General features: G+C 41.5%; 1 protein-coding gene across 1 annotated transcript in view; it reads right to left on the reverse strand.

Moving 5' to 3' along the window:
- Positions 1-5,386: 5,386 nt before the first annotated feature.
- enox1 (ecto-NOX disulfide-thiol exchanger 1) overlaps positions 5,387-16,729 on the reverse strand; it is a gene marked incomplete at its 5' end in the record, with an annotated part of 41,470 nt that continues 30,127 nt past the window's right edge. The window contains 4 exon segments of the mRNA XM_071524115.1: positions 5,387-5,518; positions 9,845-9,930; positions 13,390-13,492; positions 14,370-14,426. Coding sequence (XP_071380216.1) covers positions 5,387-5,518; positions 9,845-9,930; positions 13,390-13,492; positions 14,370-14,426 — 378 coding nt within the window.

Here is a 16,729-nt window from a genome sequence, read left to right on the forward strand (position 1 = left end):
CCCATGATATTATTCAGAGTTCGCCACAGTTTTTTTTACCATCATTCTTAGCCTCATTAATTTTAAGCTTATAATATTCCTTTTTTTTGCATTTATTAAGTTTGGTCACAGCATTTCTTAGTTTACAATAACTTTGTCTGTCAGATAGAGTACCAGTTCTATCTGTAACTTTTTTAGCATCATTACGCTGGGCCATCAAGTTCCTTAGTTTATCATCAATCCATGGTACACCATTTGACCTAGCAGTCCACTTTCTCAATGGGGCGTGTTTATCTGCAATACCCATATATAATTTCATAAACACACTTAGTGCTTTCTCCAGATCTTCTTCTCTACATACATTCAGCCATTGCACACTCTTAATCTCTTCTGCAAATAACTCCTGATTGAACCCTTTGTAAGACCTTCTATATTTTATCTTAGAGCCAGCCTTATGTATTTTGGTTTTTCTCATAATTGCAATCAAGTTATGATCACTGCAACCATAGAGATATAACACTGCAGCCCAGTGTTACCGATACAGCTTTGGAACAGTGCTCAGGCATGTTAGTAAAAATGTGATCAATGCAAGTTGATGTTGTAATACCAAACTTGTTTGTAAACATTCTGGTTGGTAATGTCACTACCTGAGTCAAGTTACAATCTTTTTCCACATGGGACAGTTATCATTAAGTGCATCAATATTCAGATCCCTCAGAAAATAGATTTCACTGTTACAATCAGCTGCATTATCCAACATTTCACAAATAACATCAAGATATTTCACATCCGCACTAGGTGGCCTGTAGCAGCAGCTGACTAATATAGGTTTTAAATGTGGTAGTTAAATGTTAAATGTGATGTACCTGTAGCCACAGAGCTTCTATTTCATTCATCATTAAGTCACAACGCTTTTTGGCTGGAAAATGGCTCTTAACATAAATAGCAACTCCACCACCATATTTATTCCTGTCCCTTCTGAACAAATTGCAGCCATGTATTGCAACCTCTGAATCCTCAAATGATGAATCCAAATGCGTCTCTGATATAGCTAGTACATGAATGTCATTTGATTCAACTAGACTGCATATTTCATGAATCTTGTTCCTTAAACTGCATATATTTAGATGAGCGAACAACAAACCCTTCTTTGGAAGATTAAAATTATTTGACTGTCCCAACATGAGTTCACAGTTAAAAACTTAAAATCTGCTATGGTGTGTGTGTGTGTGTGTGTGTGAATGCTAAAGGCTACGTACTGTCCTACTACTAAAGTAAAAAAAGGTGGAAATGTGACACCTTTATTTATGTGTGCAGACAGAGCTCGTCTAGACACCACTGCTTTGTATGGAGTAATGTGGAGCAGATGAAGGCTTTGATGCTGTGGGAAGTGGAATCACATGGTTTGATAGAAACACTACAGGTTTGATAGAAACAGGTTTGATAGAAACTACAGGTTTGATAGAAACAGATTTGATAGAAACTACAGGTTTGATTGGAACTACAGGTTTGATAGAAACTACAGGTTTGATTGGAACTACAGGTTTGATAGAAACAGATTTGATAGAAACAGGCTTGATAGAAACTACAGGTTTGATAGAAACTACAGGTTTGATAGAAACAGATTTGATAGAAACTACAGGTTTGATAGAAACTACAGGTTTGATAGAAACTACAGGTTTGATAGAAACAGATTTGATAGAAACTACAGGTTTGATAGAAACTACAGGTTTGATAGAAACTACAGGTTTGATAGAAACTACAAGTTTGATAGAAACAGGTTTGATAGAAACAGGTTTGATAGAAACTACAGGTTTGATAGAAACTACAGGTTTGATAGAAACTACAGGTTTGATAGAAACAGGTTTGATGAAAACTACAGGTTTGATAGAAACGACAGGCTCGATAGAAACAGGTTTGATGGAAAAAGGTTTGATAGAAAAAGGTTTTGATAGAAACAGGTTTGATAGGAACAGGTTTGATAGAAACTGGTTTGATAGAAACTACAGGTTTGATAGAAACGACAGGCTCGATAGAAACAGGTTTGATAGAAAAAGGTTTGATAGAAAAAGGTTTTGATAGAAACAGGTTTGATAGGAACAGGTTTGATAGAAACAGGTTTGATAGACACTACAGGTTTGATAGACACTACAGGTTTGATAGAAACTACAGGTTTGATAGAAACTACAAGTTTGATAGAAACAGGTTTGATAGAAACTACAGGTTTGATAGAAACAGGTTTGATAGAAACAGGTTTGAAAGAAACTACAGGTTTGATAGGAACAGGTTTGATAGAAACAGGTCTGATAGGAACTACAGGTTTGATAGAAACTACAGGTTTGATAGAAACAGGTTTGATAGAAACAGGTCTGATAGGAACTACAGGTTTGATAGACACTACAGGTTTGATACAAACTACACCCACTCTTAAAATGACTGCTGGCATGACAGTGAAACTCACTAGACTGTATAATCGGCTGGAAATTTACATATTAAGCCAGGTAAAAAAAAAAAATTCAAACATAGATATACAGCACACAGTAAAGCAGTACATCCATGAAACGGTACAAAACCCTTCGCATGACTTTCCATCGCTCCAGGATTATGCCACTCCAATCAGATCTACTGCTGCTGTTGATTCCTTTGCGGAGTGGATTTTGTCTCACACTGCGGGAGATTTAGGAACCGCGGATAGAGAAGAAATGTATTCGCATCATCCATATTCATATTCACACGCCTTTCATCTGATGGTATAGATTGGGTGTGACACAGTGAAGCTCTGCCCTAGTTTTTCATTTAGATATCCTGTGCCTGAAAAATGAGCTCTGGAGCTCTTGCACGTCATGTACACGCACACAGGCAGGCACAAAACCCTGCATGTGAACACACACACACACATACACACACATCCATTATCAATAAACATGTCTATTACGGTGGTGTTACATCAGGAGCTCTCCGGCTGTGGGTGTGAACAGCCATTTACATCATCCTTGTCAGCCAGATTCAGCAGCATCGCACTGGAATAACTGGAATGAGGATGAGGCTTGGATAAAAACACCTTTATTTAATTACAAAAAACACAACATAATTTAAATGCGTAGGTACGAGAAGAATGCATACCGTCATCGTCATCATCATTATCATCATCATCATCATCATCATCATCATAACACAAAGGCCCATGGATAGAACATAATCAAGCTAGGGTGGGTTTCCCAAAAGCACAGAAGCCCCTTATAATGGAAGTTTGAACGATATATGTGGTGATATTTTCCTTTATTAAAAATGGGATATGATCCAGTCAGTGTTGTCCATGAATCTCTGATATGATGGATATGATGCAGTTTGAATGATTAGCTAAATATTTATTGTATAATGGATCAATATTACACTCGTTGTCTATGGGAAGCCCTTAACTTGAATTGATTCTAATGTGACATTTTGATCAGGTCACAAATATGCATGAATATGTTGTGATTATGATTATTATTATCATCCTGTGAGAGTGTCCCATGATGGTCTAAATGCAGTTTAAGGCTTTCCCACAAACACTGGATACAATTTTTTTTTTCCAACTTTAATCAGCGCTACGGTGGTGTTGGGAAACCCAGCCTAGAGCAGACAAGAGACAGACTTACTGTAACTTATATCAACACATCAACAACAGGATGGGAACATGAAGATACTCACAAGAATTGGGCCACTCGAAAGAGAGAGAGAGAGAGAGAGAGAGAGAGAGAGAGAGAGAGAGAGAGAGAGAGACAGAGAGTGAGAGAGAGAGAGAGAGAGAATGTCAAACCTGAAGCAGTGATGCAGCGTGAAATGCAGCACAAAAGTCCAGATATCCAGAGGAACCACCAGGTTCAGTTATGAATCTGTGGAGTCCCACCCTCCATCCTCATCCCTCCATCCCTGTCTTTCCCTTTCTAACCTCATTCTGTCACCCAGCTCCCTTCTTCGCTCCTCATTCCTGTCCTCCAGCTTACCGTCTTTCTTTCTTTACCTTTTTCTGAATTCAGTGGGAAAATAATTCCGTCAAAAATAACTCCTTATGTTGGGGTTTGCAACACTGGCATCGGCTCCCCAAGAGAAGCTCCAAAGATATTTCAAAAACCAGAACACAGCCGGGACAATTCAATCATTCAGCTTAATTTATTTCATCACACTGAGATGTGCAACTCATGGTGCGGCTAGACGTTTCAGCCCGCCGCTTTCCTCACTGAACAGCTTCTTTATATAACGAAATAAATTAAGCTGAATGATTGAATCGAGTACATTGCCCCGTTTTCTCCCTTCCTTTCCCACACATATCCACTGTCATTCCCATCATCCTCCCCCCCTCCACCCCCTCCCCCCACCACCACATCCTGTCCTCTTCCCACCTCCATCCCTCCAGTCCATGTCAAGGATCTCTGCATGCAGCCTGATGACAGGTGGCTTAGGGCGTTTTCACACCTAGTTGGTTTGGAGTATCTATTTCAAACCCTAGGGTGGTTTCCGCCTCTTAGTTTGGTTCGTTTGGAACACAGCAATCGGACCGAGGCCTTGTTGAGAGGAAGGTTTCTGTCTGTTTCCAAACCAACCCAACTTCATTAGGAGGGAGAACATCATCCAATCATGATCCCACCCACCTACAGGAAGAACTAAGCATTATGGGTTAAACACTCCATGAATTATGGGTTAAGGACGAGTTTAACCCCAGAAGAAAGTCCAATCCCACACCTAAATTCTGACCTATGAAGGAACTGCCTGCTCCCATGTTGTTGATAAATTAGAGTTGGCTTGAAATTTTGCTGTGTCAAACATAACCGAACCAAATGCGTAAATGCCACGAAGGAACAACTTTGGATACAGCTTTTGCACTCTTTCTTTCTCCTGATGCGTTACTGCTGGGTTTTTCTCTGAGTGTGTCAGAGACAAGACAACCAGAGACCCTGATTCAGACCAAAGCAAACAGACTCAGGTTTGAAAACGCCCTTACATACCCAGAAGAAAGACAGAGGGAGGAGGAGCGTCTTTACTTTTGATCTATCCTGATTCTGACGTGTCGGGTCTGGTTGCAGTCCACCTGCTGCCATGATAGATATCTGCAATGTGGGAGAGACTGTAGATGAATTCACCTCAACTAAACGTCAGGAGGTGAATTTCGTTTTGGGACGTCTTGGTCTCCGAGGTCTGAGCGTCCGTCCGTTCCATTATTTCCACATAGAATTTGCACTCGCACGGCATTTCCAGTGTCTTCTTGAATGAGGATCGCCATCGTTCGCCACGTCCGACGCGGCACTGTATACCCGACGTGATCCGAGGAAGAAGAACACACACACGCACACACACGTAGCCTATGGCTTTCCGTTCACGTCAGTGTGTGTTCCCGGTGTGTGTGTGTGCGCGTGTTCTCCCTGGGTCACGCTGAGCCGAGGCTGTCGAAGCCGCAGAACTTCCATCGTTTCTCCAGCGTGGCGCCGACGCCGCTCAGCTCCTGCCGGAACATGCTGGGGAGACGAACCATCAGACGCTCCAGCTCCCCCGCTGACACCTGCAACACACACACACACACACATATACATATATATACAGTTATATGTATGCACACACACACACATACACATGTACACACATACATAAACACATGCATATGCACACACATTCACATACACGCACACACATATAGTATGCATACACACACACACACACACACACACACACACACATATACATGTATGCACACACAGATATACTGTATATAGTATACAGATATGCATACACACACACACACACACACACACACACACACAGTTACATATGTACATACAGACACACAGGATGGAGGAGACATGCAACATACTTTGAAAAACTGCTAATAGTAAATTGCTATTTTAACATTTAATTGTGTGATTTTTGTTTTTAAAAGAAATGTTATGGCAACACAAATAATAGCCTATTTGCCAATAAAATAAATTGAAGTGGATTAAACTGAGATGGAGTGAAAGGAGAGAGAGAGAGAGAGATAGAAATCAATCTGTGATGGAGGGTTAGAGAGAGATGGAAATATAATAAGATAGAAGGAAATAGGAAGATAAAAAATGGAAATGTGGAGCACGCAGTAGTTTTGAACCATTATGTAAGTGACCTTATAACAGGCCACAGTGACTGCTGTAAGTGACCTTACAACAGTTTTTTATATAATACTTGTATTTGTCTACATAATCCTTGTTGTTGAAGCAATGAAACTCTAGGAATATCCTCAACAATATCTTTATGTATTAAAGCATAGGTTCCCAAAGTGGGAGACACCGATGGGGGATCGCAAGATGATTTCCAGAATGTGTGAAATACAATTTAAAAACAATTAAAAATAGCCTATTTTAACCATAATTGTTACGAAAGGTAAAAATAGTATTTAAATTTAAAATAATACAATGCAGATAAAAAATATGTCATCAGCCTACCGATTTTCTTTGTCCCCACGCGACCCCTGAGGTGATTAGCATCAGTTGAGGTCATTTGCAGCGCCAAAGGAAACATTGCGAACGTGTGCACAGAGCTAACTAGCTCAAATCAAAAGGCTTTAAGCCTAGCATATTATTTTCGTCAAAATGAAACGTTGGTTAATACCAACCAAAAACAAAGCAGAGAGGCCAGCAGAGGAGAGCAGAGAAGCAGTTCCACCTAGAGGTCTTCACGGGTCTACCCGGACCCTAGGATCCGAGACCCGACCCGGGTCCATGTTTTATTATGGTCAATCGGGTCCGGGTCGGGTCCCATTCTATTACTGCGGGTCCCGGGTCTGTTTATCATTATGTGTAAAACCCAGCGCTGATCACGTGACGAGACGAGAAACACATGGAAGCGCTGTGTAACTTGCGTGATGATTAGGCTGACCTAGGATCAGATTACAAGAGCGAAAATAAGGTGAAAAAAACATTGAGCAGCGCCAGCGAGTTGGAGCGGAGGAAAGGCGCAAGATGGATACCTTCTTCACTGAGGTGAAAAATAAGCTATAAACTATTGTTTTAATCATCCATTTAACATGCAATTTAATTTCCTTGTCACTTAGCCTATTGTAGCTAAGTAGCTGCTAGATTCCATTATGGAGTCTCACTGTCATCTACTGGACAAACTGTAGAACGGCACAACTTGGCAAGTCTTTCTGTTATTTTGATCTCCTTTTATTGGGCTACCATATGTTGTATCCGACATGATAAACGTTTTTAGCAGTAGAACGGCATTTTTAGAAGCAATTTTAATTACCGGGTTTGTCGGGTCCATAAAATAGACAGGTCTCGGGTCTCTCTCCTCTCGGACATGCACCGGGTCGGGTCTGTAATATCTCGGGCAAAAACAGGTCTGTATATATATATTTTTAAACATTATCGGGTCCAATCGGATCTCGGAACAAATTTCCCGGGTCCATTAGGGTTCGGGTCCGTCATTTTGGACCCATGAAGACCTCTAGTTCCACCGTCAGAAAGGCCATCGACCTCTGGTACGGGAGGAGACCGCCGCGTGGGTAAAGACATCCATCAGCAGTCGGACCAGCCTTCCTCCAAGTGTCGAAAGTATCGAGAGGAATATATCCAGGATGGATTCACATGCGTCGTTGTCAACAAAGTACAACATCCCCAATGTGTCGTGTGCACTGAGGTGCTTGCACATGAAAGCCTAAAACCCGGAAAAATGCTACGACACTTGAAAACCAAGCACTCCTCCCTTGCTGCGAAACCAGTGGACTTTTTCCATCGAAAGGAGCGAGAGTTGCTAGGCCAAAAGAAAGTCCTAACAAAACAAACAACAATCCCTGCCAAAGCTCAAAAGGCATCATATGAGGTGGCATACTTAATTGCACAGGCAAAAAAGCCACACACAATCGAGGAAACCATAATCGAACCTGCTGCTATAGCTATAAGTCGGGCTATGCATGGGGATAAACTGGCCCGTGAGCTAGAATCAGTGCCGCTGTCTAACGGCACCATTGCCTGGCACAGCACTGACTTCGCCCAGGGCATAAAGTGTCAGCTGATTGACAGAGTGAAGAAACGGAAATATGCCCAGCTGCTTGTATTCGCCAGATACAGTTTTGACAGAAAACTTGAGGAGGACATGCTTATTTGCACTGCGCTGGATGGAACGTGCACAGGCGGGGACATTTTCACAAAACTTGACAGAAAACTAAAAGAAGAGGGACAGTCTTGGGACGAGTGCATCGCTGTTTGTACAGACGGTGCTGGGGCGATGCTATGGAAAAAGAAAGGACTGAAAGCAAGAGTCTTACAAGTGGTGCCTCATGTAAATTTCACGCACTGTATTATACACAGAGAAGCTTTTGCAAGCAAAACACTCGACCCAGAGCTTAAAAGTGTTCTTGACACTGCGATAAAAATTGTCAACTACATAAAATCGCGTCCACTCAACACCAGGCTGTTTGCCAGTCTCTGCAAAGAACTGGGTTCGGAGCATGAGGGCCTGCTGACCACCTGACTGACCCTGACTGGTTAACAAGGCTAGCGTATTTGTCTTGCATATTTGATAAACTGAATGGACTTAATATGTAATTGTTTGGTGAAAACACAAGCATCCTGTCGAGGAATGATAAAATCCACGCATTCACGAGGAAAGTTGAACGTTGGACTGCGTGAGTTGAAATGGGTAGGATTGATATGTTTCCTGAGCTGGACGAATTCATGGAGGAAAATTAACTGAGCAGCATGAAAAGCATTTGCTTTTTCATTTTATATAATTACCCGGTGTCTATAAAATACATCTGTTAAGTTTTTTTCAGTAAAAATCGTTTAGTTATAGCTTTAGCTATTCACTTCCCAGTGTTTGTTTCCCACCTACGAGAAAATAGGTTGTTTTACATAAGCAGCTTCTTATGCTAATGAGCTACTGCTCTGATTGGCTGGCCATTCTGGAAGGCCCGCCTTCCTCTTAGCACTGATTGGTCGATTTCAGACAGTCCAGTGTCTACATAGAAACTGGAGCAAAATCTGACTGGCTTGTACAAGGGGGTATGTTTTATAGTTGGTGACTGTGGGGGAATGGCAGAGTAACATGATTCAATTTTTTTACTGCGATTACTTCACACCTCCAAGTACCAAAATCACCATAAATACTAAGAATTGCCACATCCTAGGATACCCCTCCTTTAACACAGAGAAGAAGTCTATCACTACCCACCTTCAAGCCCTCCTGGAACGCTTTAACAAGTATTTCCCAGAGGAAACAGCTCCAGAACTATATGACTGGATAAGATCACCATTCACTGTAACGACCGTACAACACCTGTCATCCCACCTGGAGGACGCACTGGTTGAACTGTCAAGCGATCGAACCTTAAAGACAGCGTTTCATTCCAAGACGCTGGCTGAGTTCTGGATTTCAGTCGAGAGGGAATACCCACAGCTATCCAAGGCCGCAATGGATGTACTGATGCCGTTTGGATCTACCTACTACTGACATACATTAAAAATAAGTACAGATCGCGACTGAATGTGGAGGATGATCTCCGAGTGGCCGTCTCCAAAATTAAACCCAGACTGGACCCATCACATTAGGTAAGTTTAACATTACTAAATTAAATGACTATATAAATTAATATTATGGTTGTTAGGCTATTGTGTTCTTTTGTGTTGTTGTTATGCCCGTGTTTGAATAGCCTAGGCTTCAACTACCTCCGGGGATAGTGGGGGTCGCGAGTCTCTGGCACCGTTATTTTGGGGGTCGGGGGCTGAAAAGTTTGGGAACCTATGTATTAAAGGATAGTGTGATCAACCCAATATGTTTGTGTCATCTGGTCATTATCATAGAAAAAATACAGTAACCTAATATTATGGAAAGCAGGAAGCTGTGTGTGTTCATTTACCTTTGAGTCCAGTCTCTGGATGTAAGACCACAGATACTCGATGTTGGCCCCAAATGGATGGACATGGAGGAAGGTGGATATGATGCCTGCAGAGAGACAGACACACAGATTATAAAGCAGAACACTTTGCTTCAGTAAAAAACTTGAAAAGAAAATATTTAACAAAGTACTTGGAGGACCGCAATGGAAATAAGCCTTCGGGCTTTATTGTGTTTTCATCCTCGGTGATTTTTAATGTATGTAATGACTGCAATGCAGTGTTATATGTGTTCTTTAATCATCAAATAAATTCATTCATTCATTCATTCATACTGAACCACCACTTGGCAATTAAAAAAGGTCATCATAAAAATTCATGGCATGAAAGACAAGAATGTCTCTGTTCAGACTGCAGACAAAATGAGATTGAAGATGAGATCCTAAGTATCTCCCAATCAGAGATGTTGTGTGATAGAATCAAGGATTTACAAGCCCTCAGAGATAAAAGATGAACAGAAAAGATGAAAAAGATGAAAATTGTATGGAGTGAGGAGAGCAATACAATTTATATTGCTGGAGGTTGTATATATTTATGTCACAATTTGCAGACTAGTAACAAAGATGAATATTGAACAATCAAACAGAATACTATGGAAAAAAGTCTGAAATATTGTGTTTTATTGTTTTTGTGTGTGATTGTTCATTCTGATTCACTTTGTCCTGTTTAATAATATCTTTATGCATGTATAAACTTTTATTGTGTAGATTTTATATTAATTCCCTGAGTGCTTTGGCACCAGAAGTAGGCTTGTCATGCTAATAAAGCCATTCTGTTTCTGAGAGAGAGAGAGAGAGAGAGAGAGAGAGAGAGAGAGAGAGAGAGAGGGAGGACAAAGAGGTGAGACAGAAGTGGATATCAGACATCAAGATGCAGGACTCCAGCTGGGCAGGCAATCTGCATCCCGGTGAAGTGCTGCACAATAAACAAATGGCAGGGCAGCTCCATAAAAAATGCTGGCCGGAGCAGAAACAGCACTTGAGTTGATTACTTCTGAGAGGTCCTGCAAAGGTAGGCAGTCATGCAGAAGGGGGGGTGAGGGAATATAGTGCCGTCCCCTGGAGGACCCGGCACAGCCAATATTTATTTCCTTGATTTATGTGGCGAAACGCTGGCAATTACAGACAGGCCTAATTCAATTCCCTCCACCAGGCCCGCTCACATGGAACAGCGCCACCGGATGAGAATTGGGGGGAGAAAGAGGGGCTCCTGTTCTGTGTGTGTGTGTGTGTGTGTGTGTGTGTGTGTGTGTGTGTGTGTGTGTGTGTGTGTGTGTGTAGGCTATGCATGTGTGTGTGCATAGACTCTTAAAAAGGATGAGTCATTTCCAACACATCTGTGTGTCTAGTCTGGGACAACATACATGTGTGTTAGTCTACTTTTCAACCCAGCGTAAGTCAATAACTAAATAGTATGTTGTGTCTAAATATGTTGTTATTAATATTTGTTGAGCTTAAATGTAAAACAAAAATCACACACCTTTTTTTTAGTGTACAATACTGTATGTGCATGCATGAATTTATACCAATATTGTCCTGAGTGTGTGCATACTATATATGCATACCCATATGTGCACACATTTATTTATTCCAATTTCATCCCTATTTGTGTGTGTGTGTAAAGATAGGCTACATGTGCCTGTTTTTTTTTTAATGAAAAGCTTACAGTAGCAGCAGCTTTGCAGGTTGCAGGCAGCCAGGGAGGAAGATAGAGAGCTCTGCCTCTCCGCTTCTTCATATTTGGTTTCTCTGGGCGCCACTAAGAGAGATAAATGTGCTGCTGTTTCCTCTGCTCTCCTCTGCTCTGGACAAAGCAGTCCCTTCAGCACAAATAGCATGCAGTACACTCGATGTTTTTCTCAAGGTGATGCGAGGAGAAGCCAGCAGTGCTATGGCTGCATGTATAACATGGAGATTTATACAATGGAAAGAAAGAAAAGCAGCTCAAATGAATTCACTCCGGTTGATATGCAGGCCCTCCGGAGAGGGAGATGCATCTCTCTGAGTTTGGAAGAGGATGGAAGGGAAAAAAAGGAGAGAGAGAGAGAGAGAGAGAGAGAGAGAGAGAGAGAGAGAGAGGAGAGAGGGGCAAAGAGAGACGGGAGGATTTAGGCAATTTGTGTTTTACAGTCTCCTCCGTGGTAGAGGGGGTTTGTCTTGTTCTGTGGTTCTGGTTGAGAGCTTTCTTAACCCCCAGACACCAGAAAAAGTGTGTGTGTGTGTGTGAGTGTGTGTGTGTGTGTGTGTGTGTGCGAGTGCGAACATGATGGCAGCAATGTGAGTTGAATGGAGTATGAATGTTAGTGTGCGCATGCTTCTGCATATATGTGACTTATCTGTATGTGGGTGTGTGAATTTTCACTATAATTAGTGTTATCCTAACAGACAGCCATGAAACATTCACAGTGCCCCATTGTGCAGATTTGGAGGCTGGAAATAAAACGCTCCACAAGACAAGTAGGCTATAGCAGGATAGTCTCCCACGTAAGCAGACAAATTTACTTTTGCAGTAAGATATTTTTCTTATATGATATGCCATTATAAAGCAGACAACCGGTGATATCAATATAATATGTGGGACATTTATCTTATTTCGGGGACATTCATCTCTGTTCATCTATCTACCATTATGTCCAAGGTTTTTGGTGTATATTTTAAATATTTTGTCTGGTTGAGTTTGCCTCTGTTTCCATCTGCTTCACTGTCTTCCCGGTAGGGTTTCCCTCCCACAGCATGACGTAAATTAAATATGGCCGTCGTGAACATAGAGGCTGTGTAGTTGCATCACAAATCTCCTAGCAACAATGGCTGCACCATCTTTGGAGGTCCAGTGGATAATGGGCTGTCTGCAAATAATGGCTCAAAGCGCGCAAGAAAAAGAGAGATACCTGAAAAAGACTGTTGTGTTGTGGGTAGGTCAGTTCTATAATGTTATAAGTAAAAGTGAATAGTCTGAGATTTGTTTGCAAATGTAGATTACTGTGGCACAGTAAACTGTCTTTAGACTTATAGCTGCTTTTGTCCTAGTCTCTACTCCAAATGCATGACTGTTAACTGTTGTTTTTTTGACTTTGTTAGCTAGCTAACTAGCCAGCAGGTTGATTTTGCAAAGTAAATGATGTTTATATTCACATGCAACTACTAGCTTATTAATGTTAACTTCTACTAGGCTAGATGTGTTAGCTAGTGTGCTAATCAGATGTGTTAGCAACAGGACAGTGATAGATAGGCTACCGTACCGTTGGGAAATTCTGGAACAACATTAGGCCAAATCTGGACACAACATTTTTAGCTTCTCAAATAGAGCCAATTACCAGTCAGTTACCAATCAAAAACAGCACAGCAAGTACCCATGTCTTTGCAGCTCTGTTGAGACAGCTGAGTTGTGGGTCTGTTCACAGTCACTGTTGCCCAAGAGCTGAAGACCTCCAATATGGCTGCCTGAAGGTGTGTTGCGTCACCTGGAAGTCCTCTATAAGGTGAATCATCTACATTTTGGTGATATTTACCCAGTAGAAGGGCTTCTTTCTCTGAGGTGATTGCTCCTCTCATGATAGCTTCACTCCTCCTCTCTCTGGCCTGGTACAGGGAAGGAACACACCCGTTGATCCCCTGTGAACACACACACACACACACACACACACACACACACACACACACACACACACACACACACACACACACAAACACACACACACACACACACAAAGAATAGTGTCAAGGCCAAACACTTAAACAAGCAGGTACATTTGTTAGAAATGGATGAACACACACGCACATACACACTCAAAGAATATTGCTAAGGACAAGCAGGTATACAAAAACGCATACACACACACACACACAATCATGATTAAATAAAAAGCATCAAAGACACTGTATGTGAAACCTCAGCCCACACAAGGTCATCTGGGAAGCAGATAGGCTTTGACTAAAAATGGATTTCATACTGTTATAAGTAACACCGCCAGTGTACAAATACAGGCTAACTCTCTGTAACATGTTTTATGTATCAATGTCCTTCTGACTAAAATCAGTTTCTAGTCCAGTAGCTGTGGGGGTAGAAGTTCATCTCCCTGTGTGTGTGTGTGTGTGTTGACTCCCAAAGGCTCTCTGAAAGTTAGTGAAGTGCTGTGAGATAGACAGCAGAGGAGCCCTATGGGGAAGCACCACTAGAACCACAAGCCACTCTCTTCTCCCTGACAAAAATAACATGCCTGTACACACATGCACACGCACACACACACACACACACACGCACACACACACACACACACACACACACGTTGTCTCTCCTCGCTCCTAATGCACATCAGCTTTTGGTGGTTGCAGCAATCTCCTGATCTCTGAACCCAATGGCTCCATGAGTGCTATCATGTTCGTGATGTACTGTGTGTGTGTGTGTGTGTGTGTGTGTGTGTGTGTGTGTGTGTGTGTGTGTGTGTGTGTGCATGCTCGTACTGCAGCCCTCTGTATAGAATAGCTTTACCTTTTCATGTACCTCTCCATTGCTCCCCTCCACAGCCTCCAAGTTATTGTTCAGCAACTAAAGAGACACAAAGCAAGCGGAGAATGAAGCAGTTCATTTAATCACTAGCAGACAAAACGTAGAAACTCAGCCACATTATTGGAGCTCTGGCTTGCCTCTCTGCTGTTTTATGGATGGCTCTGTTGAGAGTATGAAAACAGAGCCAGACACCCAAGAGAGAAAAGTCAATAATGCGATGCAGTGTCTGTCGAACTGTTTGTTCGTTACGTCTATCTCACCATCCATCCACTAGTCAAAATATGTCCTCTCTTGCATGTGTGCTGAAACAGTGATTGTGGTGATTACTGGAAAAAAACACTGGTTCTATAAATGGTGAAATGGTTGAAAATCACATGCCGGAAAAAATGAACTTTTTTTGATTGTGTGGACACAAATACATATGATGACCAATGGGAAGATATATGTAGACTTGTGAAAAACAACCCTCTTTTTATTACTTTTATTAGTTTTCTCTACTTTTTATGGGGTCTAGATGAGAAGAACCCAATGTATTGTACGTGTGATGTCGGTCTGTGCATAGTTATGTTTAATGTAAGGATATGGAGTCTGAGGTTTGGACTTATCACTCCAGCATGTGTATACTAAAAGTGTTAATAGTTGTGTTTTGTTAAAAGTAATTATGTAAAATGTTAATGAATTAAATGTTATTTACAAACCTGAATCTGAAATTATGAGATTTTGAATACTCCTACCAGTATACCAGTGTAACTTAAAGGTGCTATGTGTTGCATTTTAACACCAACAAATCATTACCACATTGATTTTGAGACATCAGTGTAACTACCATAAGACAAATGAGACCATCACTGAGAAGACTGGCAGCCTCTATATTGCAATTTACATAGTGAGCCACCAGGTTGGATTTCACACAAAATCTGCTGGATTGCTTTACGGCACAAAGGAAGATACGGCATAAAGCAGGAAGGGGTTTATGGGTAATGTGGTGTTCATTTTGAGAAACACTAGCACTGACAAGTCCACTGCCTTTAGACAGAGGCTACCGATTGTCTCCACCATGGTCTCATTTTTCACAGTAATTATACAAGGCATCACAATTAAAGTGATAATGATGTTTAAAAAATGCTACATGTAGCACCTTTAAACTTGGGCTGTTAAACAACTCAATAAAATATGTTAAAAAATTCCTCCCTTCCCCCCACCTCCCCACCCTTGTCTCCCTTCCCTCCCTCCACCCCCCTCCTTTCTTTATCTCCACTCCTCTCCCTCCAAGCCTGCTCTCCCTTCTCCTCTCTACGGGACTTGTGTGTTTATTGATGAATGCATTATGTCAGGCCAAAATAATGATCAAGCTGAATATTTTATTCAACCCCTGCATGTGTTCTCTCATGTAAAGAGGAACTGAGCTGAATGATGTAGCGTGATATTAGCATTTTACAGGAATCAATAGGTAGCGAGCGGGGGGGAAATCAACTTCAATTTCCATAAACCAAAGTGCAACAACAAAAAAAGAATATGTGCATTTACCCAAGACGAGGATGAATAAACATGCATCTCAGTGGGTAGCAAACACACACACGCCCACACCCACACACACACACACACACACGCACACACACACGCACATTCACATGGAGGCAGGTTGAAAGGATGAGAGGGCTGCTATGGCAACAGCCATGTCAGGATGTTTTTCTCCCACAGAGAGGTGAGTGGTGTGACCTGAGGCATGGGACTCTGTGTGTGTGTGTGTGTGTGTGTGTGTGTGTGTGTGTGTGTGCTTGCTTTACAGAGCGCAAGAGAGACCCCCAACCGAGAGAGATTTGAAAATGCACTTGAAGAGAGACTGAGAGAGAAAGAGCTGTAGTGCGTCTGTCATATTGGATTTTCTTTAGCTTTTTGAGTAACAAACTTTTTGTACTCCTTCTACACCGTTTATCCAATTTGCATCAAAATTGCAGTGCGATTACAACGGCCTGGCTGCGCGTGTGAAGGAAATATTGATATGACTACACCATATCAGTGTCTATTGCTCCAAATCTGGGTTGATTGCAACACCACAAAAAAAAGGAATCGATGCACACAGACATTTGGGACAAAATCTTTTGACATTTCTGAGAAGCATGTCTCCCAATAAATTCATAAAGAATGCCGTTGAACCTACTTTGGATCTCACCTCTATTCAAAATTTTAAAATATATGAATCACAGAGGATCTCATGTACATCATTGTGTATCACATCTCATGCACTTTTCAAAAAATGATCACAGGTGTCTCATTACACATACATCCATGAAACTTGCTAAAATTTGATTTCTTCATGCCAAATAGCTTTGCTCAAAGAT

Source organism: Centroberyx affinis, unplaced genomic scaffold, assembly GCF_046629955.1.
Source record: "Centroberyx affinis isolate AG114_WGS23_722 - 3 ecotype Tasmania unplaced genomic scaffold, CSIRO-AGI_Caff_v1 ptg001148l_1, whole genome shotgun sequence".
Taxonomy (NCBI): domain Eukaryota; kingdom Metazoa; phylum Chordata; class Actinopteri; order Beryciformes; family Berycidae; genus Centroberyx; species Centroberyx affinis.